Source organism: Larus michahellis, chromosome 2 (genome assembly GCF_964199755.1).
Source record: "Larus michahellis chromosome 2, bLarMic1.1, whole genome shotgun sequence".
NCBI classification, from domain to species: domain Eukaryota; kingdom Metazoa; phylum Chordata; class Aves; order Charadriiformes; family Laridae; genus Larus; species Larus michahellis.
In genome coordinates this window covers 54,800,291-54,818,241 of record NC_133897.1, presented here as the reverse complement: position 1 = coordinate 54,818,241, position 17,951 = coordinate 54,800,291, and the positions used below count along the sequence as shown (strand labels likewise).

Here is a 17,951-nt window from a genome sequence, read left to right as displayed (position 1 = left end):
TTCCAGTGTGTCCCAGGTAAACATTTAGTGTAGATTCTCTCTTGGGTTTTATTAAAAAAAAAAAAAAAAACAACCACCAAACCAAACCAAACAAACCTTGAATTTATATTTCAGTGCATAAATGGCTAGCATTTTCCCAAGACGGAATACAGTTTTCTCTCTAGATCTGATTGTCATACTCAGTTGACAGGATCTAAGTATCCCTTTTTCCTCCTCCTTCGCAGCTCTTCAAATTGAGAAGAAATGCAGGACATTAGTGAAGATTAAGCTCTTATCCATCAGCTTTAAGATTACTTCAGGTAATTTCATGATTGCTATTCACTTCAAAATATTCCTGAACTCTTACTTGCAGGTTTTGTGGTCTCAAAACCAAACCAAATCTGCCCCGATAGGATTGGATCTGGAGGATGTTTTACCACATTCTTTAGGAAAACATCACAGTATAACATAGCACTTAACTTCATTGCCATCAGCCAGCCATTTAAAAGCCGATGAAACGGTATAGGAATTTCCTTTGAGCACCTTTTTAATGTCTCTCGCTTACGCAAATTGAAGAACTCAAGATAAAGCTTCAGCAATTGATTAGTCAAAGACTTTTATCTCAGCTCATCACACTCTCTCTGACTGCCAAGACTAAGAAAGCCACTATCCCATTTTCTCATTGGTAATGAAATATGTACCATGACAGCCTTAATTTAATAACAGGATGAGGAACTTACAGCCCACAGGACACATACAGACTGTCAGGACAATAAATCTGTTCCAGAGCCCACATACCATCCCTTCCTCCTAAGTGCCCTTCAAGTGCAGGCCCTAGGCTGGAGGAATAGGCCAAGTGGCCACTAGCCCCTTTCCAGTGCTATTTTGCCTGAAAGCCCCGCTGTTCCTCCCTGTTAGTAACAATCCATGAGAGTCAGTTCAGATGGGGAAACCCTGGACCTCTGCTTGTGCACAGAAAGCCCACGCTGGGTGTAATCACATGGCAGGAGGGGAGGAGGTCATGGCATATAATTCACTTCATCTACCAGAATAAGATGAGTGGTCTGCTCCACCAGGGTGATTAGGCATGATTTATAGCATAACAGTAGTGACAATAATACCTTCCATTAGCGTCAATTACAGTACTCAAAGCTGCAGCACAAGCTATGACTGGTTTCTTACGCATTTGTGCTTTACATCTTTCCTACCTTCCCCATAGCAACACATTCCGGGACCTGCTGTGTCTCCTGCCGCTCTGCTCTCCTTGGGCTTCTCCAAATCTTGCCCTGCCTGCTTGCGTGATGACACATGGCGTCTGGTTCACAGCTACACATGTGCTGATTAGCTAGAGAGTACGTAAGCAGCGGTCAGCCAAAGAGCAACTCTGGGAAGTCTGCTCTTCTCTCTCCTATCCATCTCTTCAGTTTTCACAAAATAGGTAGGAACCAAGTACCTTCGAGATGTCTACCATTCTGTTAAGCTACTGATCAAGTTCAGCTATGTTTAAGAAGTTAATGCGAAGGCTGACTGAGAGACATGCGGTAATTTCCTTAGAAAAAGGATAGCCAGTCTTCCTTAGGAAACCAGGCTAAAAATTATGTCAAAGGTAATTGCAAGGCATCCCAGTCTGGTATTAGCGTGTAGAGGCTGTTAATTTCTCATAGTGGAGACAACTGAATAGTGCATTGTTAAACACTTCCTTATCAGGATAAATACTATCCTTAAATTCATGTATTTTCCTATATACAACTCCCTGCTTGTATACAGTTTCTTCTGTAAACCTGCAAGGAAGACTGGGCTGGCAACTTCAGTAATCCAAGCAATTAATCTCGGCCCCTAGAACAGCCTTGTATACCCTCATGAGTGTGCCATGGATGTTTGAGACTCACATAGTTGTACAGGTATACGACGTCTGGATTTAAAAATACATGCGCCCTCTACTTGTGGTGGGGTTTGCAAAGTCCATGTCAAGGACTGGGAGGGATCTGTATGCTTACAAAGCCAGAACTGGAAGCCTTGCACAGCTGCAAAACAAATGCTCAGAGTTTATTATGGCACAAGATTCAGGTGACATACGTCAGGCAGAGAAGCGTGGTCAAGGACAGGCACTGGTCAGTCCCCAAAACGGGACTTCATTACTACCATGGCTTTGTTTATCAATGGAGCTTCAGCTCAAACTCTTATCCCTGTTTTGGAAGTGGAATTGTTCCCCACCTTTCAGAGGCACAGCTCTGTTAGGACACCCACAGGCCACCTGAATTTCTCAACTTGGGCCTTTTGATGTGTCTGATATTTACAGGAACAGAATCACTGGCTTTGCTTTTCATCAATAATACATCTATCCTATGAAGAACAAGAAGACTGTGATATAAAAAAAAAAAAAAAAAAGAAGAGAGAAGTCCATTTCTCTTTCAACTGCCTGAAAAAACACCTTCCTTTTGGACCTGTGTGGATATATGCGAAAAGAGAGAGAACACAGCCTTTGAACAGTAACTGGTACAAATCTTTCTCCTCTGACCCACAAATCTCAGTCTACCAAGAAATGAGTGCCTAGTTCTCACAAGGCATAACATGCACGTAGAAGGGAGGCACAATTAAAAGAAGGGAAAAGAGAGACAAATTATGTCGGAGCCATTTCCTTAATGAACAGAGCACTCTTCACTTCTTATACATTGTAATGCGTATTAGGGCAACCAAGATGATTATGGGACTGGAGCATCTCCCTTATGAGGAAAGGCTGAAAGAGCTGGGACTCTTTAGCCTGGAGAAGAGAAGGTTGAGGGGGGACCTGATTAATGTTTACAAGTACCTAAAGGGTGGGTTTAAGGAGGACGGAGCCAGGCTCTTTTCAATGGTTCCCAGTGACAGGACAAGGGGCAATGGGCACAAGCTAGAACATAGGAAGTTCCGTTCAAATACACGGAAAAACTTCTTTACAGTGAGGGTGACAGAGCACTGAACAGGCTGCCCAGGGAGGTTGTAGAGTCCCCTTCTCTGGAGACTTTCAAGACCCGCCCGGATGCAGCCCTGAGGGATGTGCTTTAGGCAATCCTGCTCTAGCAGGGGAGTTGGACTAGATGATCTCTAGAGGTCCCTTCCAACTCTGAAGATTCCGTGATTCCGTATCAATAAACAACAGGAATAAGCAACAGGTTTGAATAGAACATAGATGAATTTAAGTTTAATGCAAGTAAAGTGCCTTATAAGAAGTCTGGACTGAGAAAGATGTTGAGAAGGGTGCTTTTCAGAGAGACTGCTTACATTTTATCGTTTAGTGAGACCTGGATCTGCTGTAGATGGGTATAAAAACCAATGAGAAACTGTCTTTCACACTTCCAGACTTGCGCAGTCTTTTTTTTTTAAAAACAAACAAACAAACAAAAAAGTTAGGGCAAGTGAGACTCATGTCTTATCTGTGTGTGTGTTTTTTCAAAAACACAGAGAACATCCAAATAGAAAAGGCAATAAAGAAATACTGAGACCAGGAGGGAGGCAGGGAGGGTAGGCTTTATTCTACCCCATGATCCGCCCTCAACTCCTGTTCTTCTGCAATCATTCTGCTCTCCTGCACAGCATCACCTCCCTCTGATTTTCAGACCTCACGCACCAGCTTAGGTAGCTACAGCTGAGTTTTGCTGCTGCCCAGAGAGTGTGAAAAGGTGAGAAGCGGTAAAGGGGGAGTCCTGCAGGTCCCTCCAACATGTGACTGGAGGTGGGCTCTTGCTATGACTCGCAAAGTAGTCCAGCTGGCTCCATCTAGCACATGGGGGCTTGGGGCGGGAGTGTTTCCAAAGTGATAAATCAGGGTAGCAGGCAGCTGAACAGTCAGCAGTTGAGACAAAGACCCTCCATCCTGTATCAGACAAGCCTCAGTGGATACCTACGTAGCTACGCTGAACTAGGAAGTGATATATATCGTCTGTTACCAAAGCCATATGTCCTGGCAACCAGAAAGGCAGATTCAGTTCCTTCAAGGTCAGAGTGCTTTTAAGCTCAAGGCTTGCATGGGTTCTTAATTTTTGTCACCTTTCAAAATATTTCCAGCTTTTAGCTTGAGGTTGGTAACACTCCTGCTTACCTTAATAGCTGCTCTTCCTACATCAGCTGCAAAGTTTCTTTATCTTTCCAAGGACTTTGCTTTCCTTATCTGCTTCTGGTCTGCTTTGGGAATCTTAAATCACACTGGCAGCTAATCTTCTTGTATTTCTGTTTTGGTTGTGGGTGATGTAAACTCCTGCTCATGCCAGCTATTGCCCACTTGGTCTACAGGATAGAGGTGATACTGCAGCGCTCCAAATGTGAAAACAGTCACAGCACCGCGTGCTGGGAGTCAGCCCACAAGCATTAATCACGTGGGTCAAGGTGGCATCAATGGGAATAAGGGGTATGACCCTTCCTTCCCCCTGCATCTCTGTTCTTCTCTGGATGTCTCAGTCACCTTGTACCATGGGATCTCTCCGGCCACAAGATCCAGAACAGCCATTACATCCCATAAGCACCACCACAGTCATATACCCCAATGTCACAGGCCTCCGGACCCAATATAACGCTCCATCTTTCCCATACATCAAAACCAAACAAGTCTAGGAGAAATCATGATGTCTTGGACACATCAAGTTTTCAGCTGGAGCAGTGCCACCCTGGTGACTTGGTTTACTCCAGGCAACAGTCTGGGGACAAATGCAACAGTTCATCTTGTATCCTCCAATATAAAACACTTCCACAAACTTCTAGGTGGTATTTGGAGAACAGCACCCAAACCTGTCTCTTGTTTCTCTGCTCCCCCTGGTGGATGCCAGCCCAGCATTATCAAAATGCCTGCCTGGGTAGTGCTGCCGGGGAGCTGCACACAGAAGGTGAAGTTATAAGACAGTTACTACTGTAAAGTTATTATACAGTCTCCTTAAAAGCTTATTAATTACCACTGCTAATTTTTACCAATAGCACCACTGCTCATTACAGGGACCTAGTAGATCAAAAAGCAGATCTAGGAAGAGAGTTTCTGAGTTACAGACTTCAGTGTCAGCAACCATTGACATCTCCAGCCAATATCCAGATCATGCAGCCCTGACAAGACCATACGCCCACCACCAAATATTCCTGAGCATCAATCCACAGCCACTGCCAATGTTTGTAGATACATGGATGCTGATCCATGCACAGCTATTCAAAAAGAAAGTGATCACAGCTCCTGTAATTGTGAACTTCACATTTGTGCAAAGAAAGATAGTGGATATATCAGATTTGTGGCACAAAGTGTGGTCCGAGAAGCTAATCGCTTCTATGTGTCTAGTTATCCCCTTTTGACAAGGAAAAATAATATAATTTGCCATTCTCCATATTCCACTATATTTTTTAATGTAATTCAAACTGGGGACTCCCCTGTCTTTACTAGACAAATAAACTAAATGCCAGTGAGAATGGATTTTAAAAACCTGTATTTTAAGCATTGCAGTAGTATGACTATTCAAGACACAAAAGTACTTATAACTGCTCACTCAGTGCAATACTGCAAACAAGATACTACAAACTTTCAGTTCTCTCTTTAGAAAGGTATTCAACCTTTTTTAGACCAATCTTTGCTTGTTCTTGGTATCTTCAGAAAAGAGATAGTAAAATAACTGTATAAGAAAATCAAGACTGTTAGAACACTTTTTAATTATGGAGAGATCATGCACTATATTTATTTGGGGTGTAGAGAGGGGGCTTGGTTTCGTTTGGTTTTTGCTTTACATCTTAAAGATAGATTATTACTGCAGGAAAAGTACAACTGAAATGATTGAAATAATCATATTCCTCCTTTTATGTTTAAATGTGTTTCAAGCTCATATCTAGATGTTGAACAATATCAAATATAGATGTCTTCCTAATTTTCCAAGCTACAGAACAATAAGTACTGCCTAGTAGAAAACAAGATCTAACACAAGAGGTGGCAACTGGGATTTCATGCTGCTTATATGTATTCACATAAAAAGATATGCAATCACAAGGAAGTGTGACTCATTTGACACTGGAGAGACATTTTCTTTTTAACTATGCATGAAAGGGATAGTATTGCCATACGCTGCTCTAACAGCGGTGAATCAGAAGTAGTAAGGGAGTCACTGCATTTTACAGATTGTAGCAGTCATGCAGTCATGCTCAAAAACAAGGCCTGGTTCTTCTCTCTGTAAAATCAGTTCACACAAGCCCAGCGTTGCACTACACACCCCCTGAGATTCAGCCACCAGATTCCTAATTAAGACATGCCGGACTAGACAACTTGTGAAGCCCATTTCATTCCCCAAAAGGCAACAGGGGTAGCAAGATCTTCCACTAGCGTCCAGTAAACAAAAAACGAGGAAAGCCCATGCTTGCCAGGCAACCACCGTCACTCAAGATGCACCAGTCAAACTTTGTCGAGGAAGCACTTGAAGATCACTACATACAGAACACCACGATGAATCACACACGCAACCCATCTACAAAACATGCTACTGCCTCATAAGCCCCAGTTTGCACCATAATATCAACACGATCCCAAACTGAACAAAAACACCAGTGTTCTTATTTTCTCATGTCTTCAGACAGTAATTGCAATGTTCTCTCTTATCTTCCCCTCCTCTGCATAGCTCTTAAACACACATGGGGCTTCCTTCCTGTATAAAACTAGACAGTTACAATTTACTTTGTAACAACAATTTGTTTGTATTTCCATCTATAAAAGCCCCCCAAAATGCCACATTGTACATTAATTTCTATACTGTTGAAATACAAGGGTTCTGTAATGTTTATAAAGCCATTTAAACTGCATTACCGAAGCCATTTTGCTAAATCACATTTTCCAACTCATCAGTCCTTATTATGCTATATACAAGCTCACTTCTTTCAAGAGTCACCCCTACACACATAATCAAATCATGCCATTTGAGACGCTGTGACATTATTTTGTCATATAAAATGGTTGAAATTATCTTGACGATGGCACTGTAAGGATTGCTGCTAACCCAGAATTTGTTATGAGAAGTAAAAGCTGAAAAAGAGTTAGATCTCTTGAAATTATAGATTTCAAATATCAGAGAGACAAAGGGTTTAAAAGCTTTTAAATACCGCAGGTCATCATAAAAGCTTCCGAAACACTTGTCCTGAACCATTTCAATAGAAACATTAAAGAATGAAAATGTGCTACGGAATTACAGGATTGATTTATATAGACTGACATAAACTCACTTCATGGTAACATGTTTTTAAATGTTAAGCAGTATAAACAAGATATCTGAAATTACCACCTAATATAATGACTTAAATAAGCACCTTCTAAATAATGATTTTATGAAGACTGAAATAAGTTTGACAGACTGAGGTATAATCAAAATCACTGCAATCAGAGAAATTTATCCAAAGCAAAAACCATTTTATGCTTATGCACACGTGTTCATTTAACAAAAAAGTAAAGCATGTTTTGTTTCAACAACAACAAAAGCTCAAAAAACACTTGGAAAAATCAATTCTGCCATTCACTTCGTTTGTGCTGGGCACACCAGTTATACATTTTGGTCAAAGATCCACAGTGTACACTCTCTATTTTATCTCTATTTTATCTCATTTTGAGAAAATTATTTTCAGAAAACATGCCTCCGAGAAACATCCGACAACTGCACGTCCACATGGTTAAAAAAAAAAAAAAGAGAGGAAAACCCAGCAATAGATATATCACGCACTTTACAACAACAGCAATCGCTGGCTTGCAAGCCCCTGGACAGAATCCTTCTCCTTGGCAAAATAAATTAATGCTAGACAGTTCTCAAGACATTACATCAACAGAAAAAGGTTTAGCTCTCCCTTGCATCAATAAAGCACTTCATCTGACCTAAAGTGCATGTCTTCATCACTGAGCCACTTTCAAATGAAACAATACCAACCTTCAAAGAAATCTTCATATAACAAGCTGTCTTTATTGACCATTTTGACTAGTCACAGTATTTGTATCTGTCTAGTCCATAGTCTTTTAAGAAGGCTAATGAGGTCTGAGAAGCGAAAGACGAGTCCAGTCAGTATTATTTATGGACCTCTTTTTTCACTCTTGTTCATACAAAGATACGCCGCATCACAGAATCTTCCAGCATCGATTTCTCCCACCAAACCCACACTGCAGACTTAATCTTAACAAGATACCCTTCTCAAGGATAAACAAAGTAAACCCATATTCGTCAGACCTGAAAGATGTTTTCACCAACGCCTCAGGACTATCCACTGGTGGTAGCTCATCTGCTAGGATTTCTTCAGGAGGTCTAGGGTCACTGATGATGGTCGGCTTTGGTCTTTCCTTGAGGTTGCCGGTCAGCCCACCGATAATGGTGTTCCACAAGCAGTTTTGTGATTTAGACCCTGCAAAAACAGAGAGTGAGAAGGAAAATAAATTCATAGGCCTGTTGTCCAGTCTCTCAGCTGTCTGGTAAACAAAGATGTTCTGTTATCTTTTTACCTTTGCATCACCACAGTTTGGGATTAAGCCTGAAAACCTGAAATAAAACTCAAAGTAGAAATAAGCACTAACATTCAGGTCATTCCAAATCCAAGACTGTAATGCTTCTCACAAAAAGATTTGATTACAGCGCGTGGAGTTTTCACGTGTCGATAAAAAACATCCTCTCCTCATTATACTTAGATTATAGCTTAGCATGTATTGATGTGGCAATATTTTAAGCTAAATAACTAACCAAAAAACAAAGTATCAAATCAATACAATATTAATCATTGACTTTCTTAGACTAAAGTTAATAGGGGTTAAATTATAGATTAAAGATATCACTGAAGGACTAGTATCAGAAAAACATATGTCTTTTCTGTTGAAACTTTAACTTTTCTTAGTAGACATTCAAACGCCAAAATATTTATACGGATGATCTTTCTACATTTATTCAGAAGTGTCACCAGGTGCCTCTTGCATGTCATTCAGAAACTCCATCTTCATCTATAAGTCTAGTCCTACTGACAAAGTACAATTAGCATCCTTCAGTCAGATCTCCTCCCGGCCTTTGGAGAAGAGAATATGTGACTTGCACTTCATAAAGTTTAAGTATCTGTTTCATATTTTCAAAAGTTACCAAATAGCTTCTGAATAAATTAGGCACTTCTGAAAATCCCCGTGATACTCTCATACTGAACACCTGTGTCACATTCTAACTTTCACTTATTAAAGAATATACACGAGTGAGTTAGCAGATCCCAAGAAGAGCAGTTAAGTACTGAAATACTAATTATTTCAGTTAAGAGACTTCCCACAACACAGGTGCAGCAAGCATTAATCTTACTGGATTCCAATGTAATAAGCTGCACCAATTCTGCTGGTAGTTGTTCCCCATGGGCCTTTTATTAATATGCAAAATGAAAAAAAAATAATTCTGACAAATGGGATATTTCTAAAGTCAGCAAGTGATTTTTATAAGAGACTGTACAAGTAAAATTTTCAAATATTTTCCCAGCATTCAGACTTCAGTGTCCAGAAGAGACAACTAAGAGACAAATAATGGACATAACACATATGGATTAAGGTTGACTTTCTGTAGCAGCACACACTACGTACATAAACAAACAGAAGAGCTGTTATCTCAAGTCTCCTGGTCCTATATCATGAGAAGCTACCCTGTCAGAAACAGCAATATCTGCATGGCAGCCTTATTTTGCCGGTTGTCTTCAATGTCTTGTTTTCACCCAGCCTAAATGGTGCAAAGACAGATCAGCAAGAATCCTCATCTATCTTCCCCATTCCAAAGTAATTTTCGGAGTGTTTCCGAGCTAATCAGGAAAGCTCCATGCTCGTAGCCTTCTCTGCTCTTAATTGTCAGCAGCTATTTAAAGTGCAAGGACCATATCTACTCAGATTTAGAGGCAGCCTTCTCATCCTGTGCTGAGTTCTGTGCTACAATAGCTAGAAAAATTACTCCTCGCGCTAGGTAGTCCAAAGTAATGTCTACACAACATCTGCAGAAATAAACACAACATCCATACGTCTTTATCATTCAAGGATTTGCAATGTTATAGCAATATTACTGTTTCTGTTCTTTAGACCACCACGCAAATTTCCCAAAATTTCTTAATTTTACTTGAATAGATAAGCATTTGGTTCCCCAAACTGTAAGGGGATATATAAAGGATGTAAGAGTTTTGAATTATCTGACCATACAGGTCACCTGTGATAGAGCCAAAAATATTGTGACTCCCTATAGCATGTTGAGAGGACCATTTCTTTTGCAGAAGTATGTCATACTCAGGACGGTTAGAACCAGAAGTTTAAGTCTCTGTTAAGTTACAGTCAACAAAGAAAAATAAGTTGCCATCCAGCCATATATGCTACACACTAAGATAGGAGAGCAGGACATTAACACTTGCAGAAAAAGCTGCTGTGTGCTACTAAAATCATATTTTGTGTAAAAGAGGCTTTCCGAAGCCACTTTTATAATTTTGAGGTTTCCCCCTGCAACTCCAAGGAATTTGCAAAGCTTCCCAAACAACTATCTTCTCCATATTTCCACAGCTCTACTCTTTCTTTTATTCCACAGGCCCTCCAGCTTTTCAGGCTCAGCACAAGACCACGGTCCAGGAAAAAGACATACGAGTCTTTTTCTGCACTTGCAAGTAGTTTGTTTTTTGCACTACCACCGAAAGCCAACAACGACAGGTTAGCTAACTGCCATTGAAAATCATATAATCACTCAAATCAAACCTTTTTTCTTTTTTTTTTCTTTAAACAAGCACAGTGCAAAGAAAATCAAGTACTTGTTTCAGTATTATATAGCTTTTTTCCTCGCTATGTTCTCTGCACATACACCTATACCTTTTCCTCCAGCATGGATACCCATCCTGTGCAGCTTTCCTCTACAATGAGATGTAGACTGCAGACCTAGATCTACTTTGCTCTTACAAAGATCAACTGCGGCAAATCAGCCAACTGACGTGAATTAACCAACTTCACTAGAGCAATGCAATACCCACCTCCCCTAATCAGTGTTCAGCCTGCCCACAGCTATGCTCAGGTGAAGGGCATTTGGCAAACGATTTTTTTATTTAACAAGCCTGCCTGAAGAGACACCAGCCAGGAGCTTCCAGCTGCTGAAATGCTGAGAGCTTGATGAACTTAAACTCACACAACCACAACTGTTCAAAGACCAATGGCATAGTGGTACTTGTAGCAAAATGACATAGCAACATACCAGGTACACTAACTTCTGCTAAATAGAGTAGTAACCTCTTAAATTCAAAGTCTCCTAAACTGACTGGAATTTGACATTTAAGAGTACAGAAGATTGGGTAGCCCTAGCATTGGAATGAATAACATTTTATTTTAATTTCAAATCCCTGTGAATAGCGCAAACTTTTGCAAAAATGCTTCTCCCTCATTTTATTGTACCCCGTTGAAGATTATTATAGCTGAGCTAGAGGCAAAAGCAAAATAGATTTAGGTGTTATAATTTAAAAAGCCGAACTCTGCTTACAGAATCTGCGGGTGGGTGTTCAAATACTTTGATATAGCCTGAAAATACTGTTACACTACACGTCTAGCTACCTGGATCACTGATAACCACACAACTACCACTCCTATTGCCTCACTTAACACCAGCAGCCTTTCCCTCTTCATTGATCCTGAACTAAAGGGATAACAGCTACACACTCCAGAGAGCTGTGGACAACAGTCAGGACGAACAAGGCTCATCTGGGTTTCTGTAGGTTATCTCATGTTTGGTTAAGTGCACAGGAAGTTAGATCAGGTAAATAAGGTCAGTCAAAATGGGTATGATTTGTTAAGTGTTCAGTGACAGCCTGACTGTGATCCCACTGAAATCTCTGAAGGTTTCACTGTTGACCTCAAATGGGCAGCTGTTACAGAGCAATGGAAATCCTGTTCTCTGTTGTGAAGTTAATAATTGCCTTTGAATTAATCATTCAAGTGAATGTGAAAGGGACAATCCAGGAAGATAGCCAGTCTCCGGTTTGCGACTCAGACACGAGGATAATGACGATAATCCTCTATGACATCAGTTATTGCTCGAATCCTTGTCTTCAAATGCTGTGGCTTTTTCTGCCATTCAGTCAGGATGCTTTTGAATGTTTGATCTTCACTCCAATGTTTGTTCAATGAAACGTGGTATGGTAGAGTAGGTTATAGCACTCAGCATAAATTTGGGCATCATCCATTTAACTCACGTTAGCACAGCACATGCCTCAGATGTTTCCCTCCTTTCCATCACGCAGTTCCCATTCTAATTTTCCTTCCCATTCCCACAGAGTTGTCACCTTATATTGAGCACATAGTCATCATCAATGATACGCTATGAGAAGCTAACTCAACCTGACTCCCAGATCACTGAATTTCACTCCAAACATTGAAGGTCTGGTTTATACTTGGAATTATCTCCCCTCATCCCCATATTATGCCTCTATAACTACTTTCCAACCAGGCTTATCTAAGTGTTCCTCTCTGCATTGCAAATCAAATTTGCATTCAAATGTCATGACATTATGCTTGACCTACTTGTCAGGCAACATTGCAGCATGAAGTCCTCATAACCCAAATATCCAGGAATAAATAGTATTTGGGCTGCATCTTCCAATTCTGTACCTAGTATCCAGTAACCATAATAGACAAAAAGTGGCGTGATAAAGAACTTGAAAATGTTTGCATTTATATTTACATTTCTCTCCTCTGTGATTTCCTTTGCCATATGCATTTGCAGGGTTGAACCAGCCAGGAATGATGAATAGAGCCCCTTTTTAAGCCTTTACTGTCTGCAACATGAAGGAAAATAAACCCTAAATCAGTAATAAGGAATGCCCGTACAATTTTCTCTCAGTCCTGTTCAATCTGCTCAGTCACCTTGTACGTCACTACATGCAACAGATTTCATAGCTACAGACGTTCATTCTACACTATGCACCTTAAACTACCTATGTGAGGTATGGCATGCTCAGAGTGCCATCCTGTGACTGTGTGAAATACTGCACCATAGATGTAAATTCTTTTGCCGTTTTGATCTGCACCACCCACGATGATGGCAAATGCCCCCTTTTAATGATGAGAAGGGGATTTTTCCCTGCTAAGTGATCACAAATCATCATAAAACTGCATGCATTATGGAAAGGATTTCTTACCTTCCTCCTCATTTCTACATATTTTGTCATGTGTGGTTTTAATAATCAATATGGTCAAAGTCATGGTCAGTTGGTGCTAGATTACCAGATGCTTCCCTTTGTTTTGGTCAAATTTGTGACACATTTCAAATCCAAAGCCATACGTTTAGTTCCTAACCTTGCTACGTGAAGCAAAAGGTGATGGAGGAGCTATCAGTAAGGCTAAATTACATTTTTCATACACTATTTCTAAGGCTTGACCCAAATCTTTTTGTAGCCACTGTAGTAAACTTCAGCTGGCTTTACAACACTTATGTTGTTATAACTTTTTATGCTCGAAACAACAGTAAGGCCCAAACCCTTTCCATCCTTTTAAATTTGCATCAGCTCTGTTCAATAAGACTGAATTTCTGTGAGTGACTTTTCCAATTATGTACTACGGTTCCTCAGTTGAGTACTGTAAATGAACTGTAATAACAGGGCAGACATAATATGAGATAAAATAACTTATTATATGTGTTTATTTCTACAGTAGATATAGAAATCAGCCAGTTAAAATAAAAAAGGCTACTTACGGGCAAATCGTGAAAGTGGTCGTGCATTTTTGTCACCCGCCTCGTTCGCAACTGAAAGGAGAAAATACAGAGAAATAAAAAGCACTCAATTTAAATGTTACATTAAGGTTAATTATAATAGCAGTTCTCATGCACGTAAAGGAGAGAAGATTGGTCACAGTAACAGTAGTCAGATATATATGTATAAGTATACACACACAGAAATATAATAATACTTTTTTTAATGCCGCCAAATATATAATAATACTTTTTTTAATGCCACCAAATATATTACTTTGCTTGTTTAGCTTTCAGAGTCAGCAGGGCACACCACAGGCACCTGCGAACATTGTTTTGTCCCACATAATAATTGAATGATATGCTTGAATGCCCAACATTCAAGCACTAACCATTAATAGTACATAGCAATATATGATCACAGTCATTCTTACAAATTCTACTTTACACTGGACTTTTTTCCAAGTCCTAAATAATACATCATTTTTTCACCTTTGCATTAATGAGTACAGTAAAAAAAAAAAGTAAGATTATTCCACCTATATGAGGAAACGCACTAGCAATTTTGAAAGCCCAGAGGATCATTTAACAGCAAATTAAATGAAATCTAAAGATCTGTGCAAAGGAATCCTCAGACATTTGGAACTGCATATAGATATCACCTACGATAAAAACAATCCTGTACAAATCCTTCTTTTTTCTGCCTCAGATTCATACTGGCATAGCTCTCAACATTTTTGTGACCCAGCTGGTTTGCAGTTAGTCAAGAGCACAAATGACTCTTTGGGGTTCTCACAATATTAAAGTACAGCTGAAATGAGAGGAGAGTTATCAAGGTGAGGAATTACCAGCTGTAACTTTTTTTTTTTTTTGCTAGAATAATCATAAGGAACAGCACTGATGGGCATACAGGGAGGAGAACATATTCTAAGTGCACACAGAAACCTTGTCAATTCTTTGCTTTCTTTAAAAATGCTGTGTTCTAGAGACAAGACCAACCAAGCTAAGAAATCCCACAAAAGGACACAAAATATGACCAGAACTGAGACTCATGGGTTCCTAGCAATATAATGTCAACTAAATTCTAATGGACTTTTTGAAGCCAGAAAAGACTTTCGATGAAATTGAATTCTTCTGACAAGTCTTAAGGCTGTCAGTTTAAGTTTGACTTTATTTAAGACCTATATCCATTGTCATTCCAGCTTTCCCTACTTGCTCTCCAATCTTTACCTGTTGATTAAGGTGGCTCCAGCACTCATTGTAGTTAACAAAGGGACTTCTTCAACAAATCACTGCCTCATTTTGCTCCCATTAGCCAGTAGATGGTGCCCTTAAAACACTGGTGCTTCTCTATCAGCCTGGGGAAGTCGCCAGGCCAGCGGGAGCAGGGGCCGTGAGGTCTCCCAGCTCCTACAAGACAACCTTCCTTGGCTTGAGTCCATCACAAGTACCTGCAGCACAAACCCCAACCAAATAAGCTCTCCTGGGACATTATGTGCAGGGACACTGGAGTGACTGCACACAGTTAGGGAGGTTCAGAGCAGTTCATAGTTTCAGAGTCAAATCTGGCTCTGCTTGAGGTGATGGCATGGTGAAGAAGAGGCAGCAGCATCCTCCACAGGGCAGGGATCAAAAGAGTTGGACTCAGTGACATCAAAAAAACCGTGCCAGAAAACACTGCTGTAGCCAATATGTAATGGTCATGCAGCCAGGCTTTGTCTTTAACTCAGTGATGATGGCTTGCATGGGGTAGACTGAGAGATCGCCTCCCAGACTGGTCCCCTCTGGGGTCCTAGGTATGTCTCCGTATCGCAGTAGAGCCTGGGCAAATTCATAACATGCACTGATATCCTAAGTTGGGGCATCAAGTGAACTATGTAGATCAATGAGGAAAGAGCCTGCTAAAGGCATTTTAACTGCACTACTGTCTGCTTTAGAGTATTTCCTCCGCTCTGGTGGCAGACGGCACTCCCTGGTCACCAGGGGCTTCAGTTGCACACAAGGTCTCACCCTTTGTGCCACCCTCCAGCTGGATGTTGCAACAAGAGTTTCAGAGCACTCCACCCAGCATCTGTGCTTGGGCAGCTCAGCTCCCAGACTCACAGCATCCAACACAACAGGTGTCGTTAACCCCCTCAAAAATAAGCAGTTTCCAATATCAGGCTGCATAGGCTTGTTTTCGGTTGTCAGTGCTTTCCAGACATCAGATGGTGTCACATACAGAGTAATGGCCTTCCATCTGTCACACAGCCACGCGGAGCAAAGCCGCAGGTAGAACAGCAAAGCAATGAGCAGGCCAGAAAGCACAGGGGATGCTGAACCTGCGTTACTAGCAAGATTCCTGGTACCAGTGAGCAGGTAACTGCTGCCTGGGAATTGCCTGGGACTAATGAGGTGTGTGCGTAGGCGAGATCTCAGGTTTGTTTAGCCCTGCAATCAAAAGGGTTTCAGAGGCAAAGAGCGCTTCTGCATTTGCTCTGTGTGAAAATCTTAGAAGATTTCACTTGATGCCATTTTTCCTGTGGAAATTCTGCATGTACATCCTACAGTTGTCTTACAGGAGTCTTTGGAGACACAAAGAACTAAGACAGCTATGTATGTGACATATGTACATGAGAAAAGACTTTTTCTCCAGATAGCCTGAAATTTTCTCCACCCTATCTGTGTTTATGGAAGTTTATTAATAGTAATAAGCTTTTGGGAGAAAGCAGGTATGAATTAACAAAGCTGGAGAAAGAAGCTGAATCTCTGAGAGAGCAAGTCACAACCCACACCAGAGATGATTTATGGTATTTCCAAAGATTTCCTGTACTGCTGTCTTTTCAGATATGTTTATTCTCCAGTCACACTATACCCTTATATGCGGAAGTCTAGGCTGATTTTTGTCTCTGATTAGATAAAACTATCAGCATGCATATATTTACTTCAATGTTCTAAGTGGGTGGGACCTTCTTCGGTTTCCATCCCGTCATTTTTAATTTTTATTTTTTTAATACTAAACCATGCACATCTGAAGTTATTTTCCATTCTAACCTGGATGCAAATAAATCTTGGTGAAGGGTATAGCAGCATGCAGGTAGCTTGTAAGTAACTTCTCTTCCTTCAGAAAGACAGCCATGACAGGCAGGAGACATTGTCCTGCAATCACCCCATCAGAGCACAACATTCACGTGCTGTCTGTGCTCTCTTGTCCAACTAGACAATAAAATACCAGGCCTAGCCAGATTTCTTCCATTTCAAAAATATTATGTTGTATCAAAACTGCCTGGAAATCTCAAGAGCTCCTCCCTGGAATTATAAAAATATCTTCCTAGGCATGATCAATTCTTTAATCAAAGTGGATCACTCATATGCGAGTTCACGGCGTACCCACTTCATGGGGAGGTTTCACTTTTTAATGCCTACCCTGTTAAACTATTTCCTACAGCTTGCCACCTTTTTCTACAGAAGGTATTGATTTCACCAGTACGCCCCCTCAGCCAATTTAGCTTTCAAAGATCCTTTGTCAAACTTCTCGTACAATGCAAAGAAAAATATACCACTTCGTAGTATTGACTCATCAAGACTGACAGACAGTAGCACAGCATCTGTATTTTGCCATTAAGCAGCTGAGAGGCTGAAAAAAGAAAGTCAGGTATTTTTTACCCACCAGTAAACACGTTCTTTCAAGGAGACTTCTTTTTTTTTTTCATCAGCCAAAGGGCAGATGAGCTTAACTATGTATTTCACACTGCTAGTAAATTTGTCAGTGTTAGGAAGAGAAAAAGTATGTTAGATAAGATGAGAACACAGATATGTAGGTAAATTTACATTGAACATACAATCTGAATTTAAAAAAGGATTTTTCTTTTCTTTCTTTTCCCCTTCAATGCCACGTATTTTGAATAACACTCCTGTAAAAAAAATAAATCTCTGTATTGCCCTAACATATCATCTCCTGCTAATCTTTTCCCTTAAAACTCGGGAGAATAAAAGAATAAAAGACAGTACTGCAACCACTGAGATAACTGTTTGTTTACTTTTTACAGGCAAATCAAAGTAAGATCATCTCTGGGAACTCCAGGAGTTTTTGTTCTCAAAGACTATAATGCCATGAGACATTTTATAAACTTATCAAACTCGATCTTAAAGGTAGCTTGTTTTTTATGCTTACCTATGTAATACTATGAGACTTTGCCAGAACCTGATTGCAGTGTCAGTTATGACCTGTCATTTAATTTGTGTCAATTTATATCTGTTTCTTCTTGCACCAGCAATCTCCTTAAGCTGAAGTATTTCTTTTTTCTGGCGCTT

The 17,951-nt window shown here is 40.3% G+C and overlaps 1 protein-coding gene across 3 annotated transcripts in view; it reads right to left on the bottom strand.

Moving 5' to 3' along the window:
• PDE1C (phosphodiesterase 1C) overlaps positions 1-17,951 on the bottom strand; it is a 301,021-nt gene that overhangs the window by 247,229 nt on the left and 35,841 nt on the right. For 2 of the 3 annotated variants that reach the window (XR_012585566.1, XM_074575501.1), the window contains exons 2-3: positions 13,662-13,712; positions 8,175-8,346 (exon numbers count right to left, since the gene is read on the bottom strand). Coding sequence is in view for 2 of the 3 variants with exons in the window: in XM_074575501.1 (XP_074431602.1) it covers positions 8,175-8,346; positions 13,662-13,712 (223 nt within the window). In the remaining variant the exon portion in view is untranslated. Of the gene's footprint in view, positions 1-8,174; positions 8,347-10,795; positions 10,833-13,661; positions 13,713-17,951 lie in introns of those variants that run through there. The other variant, XM_074575502.1, reaches the window with a different exon arrangement.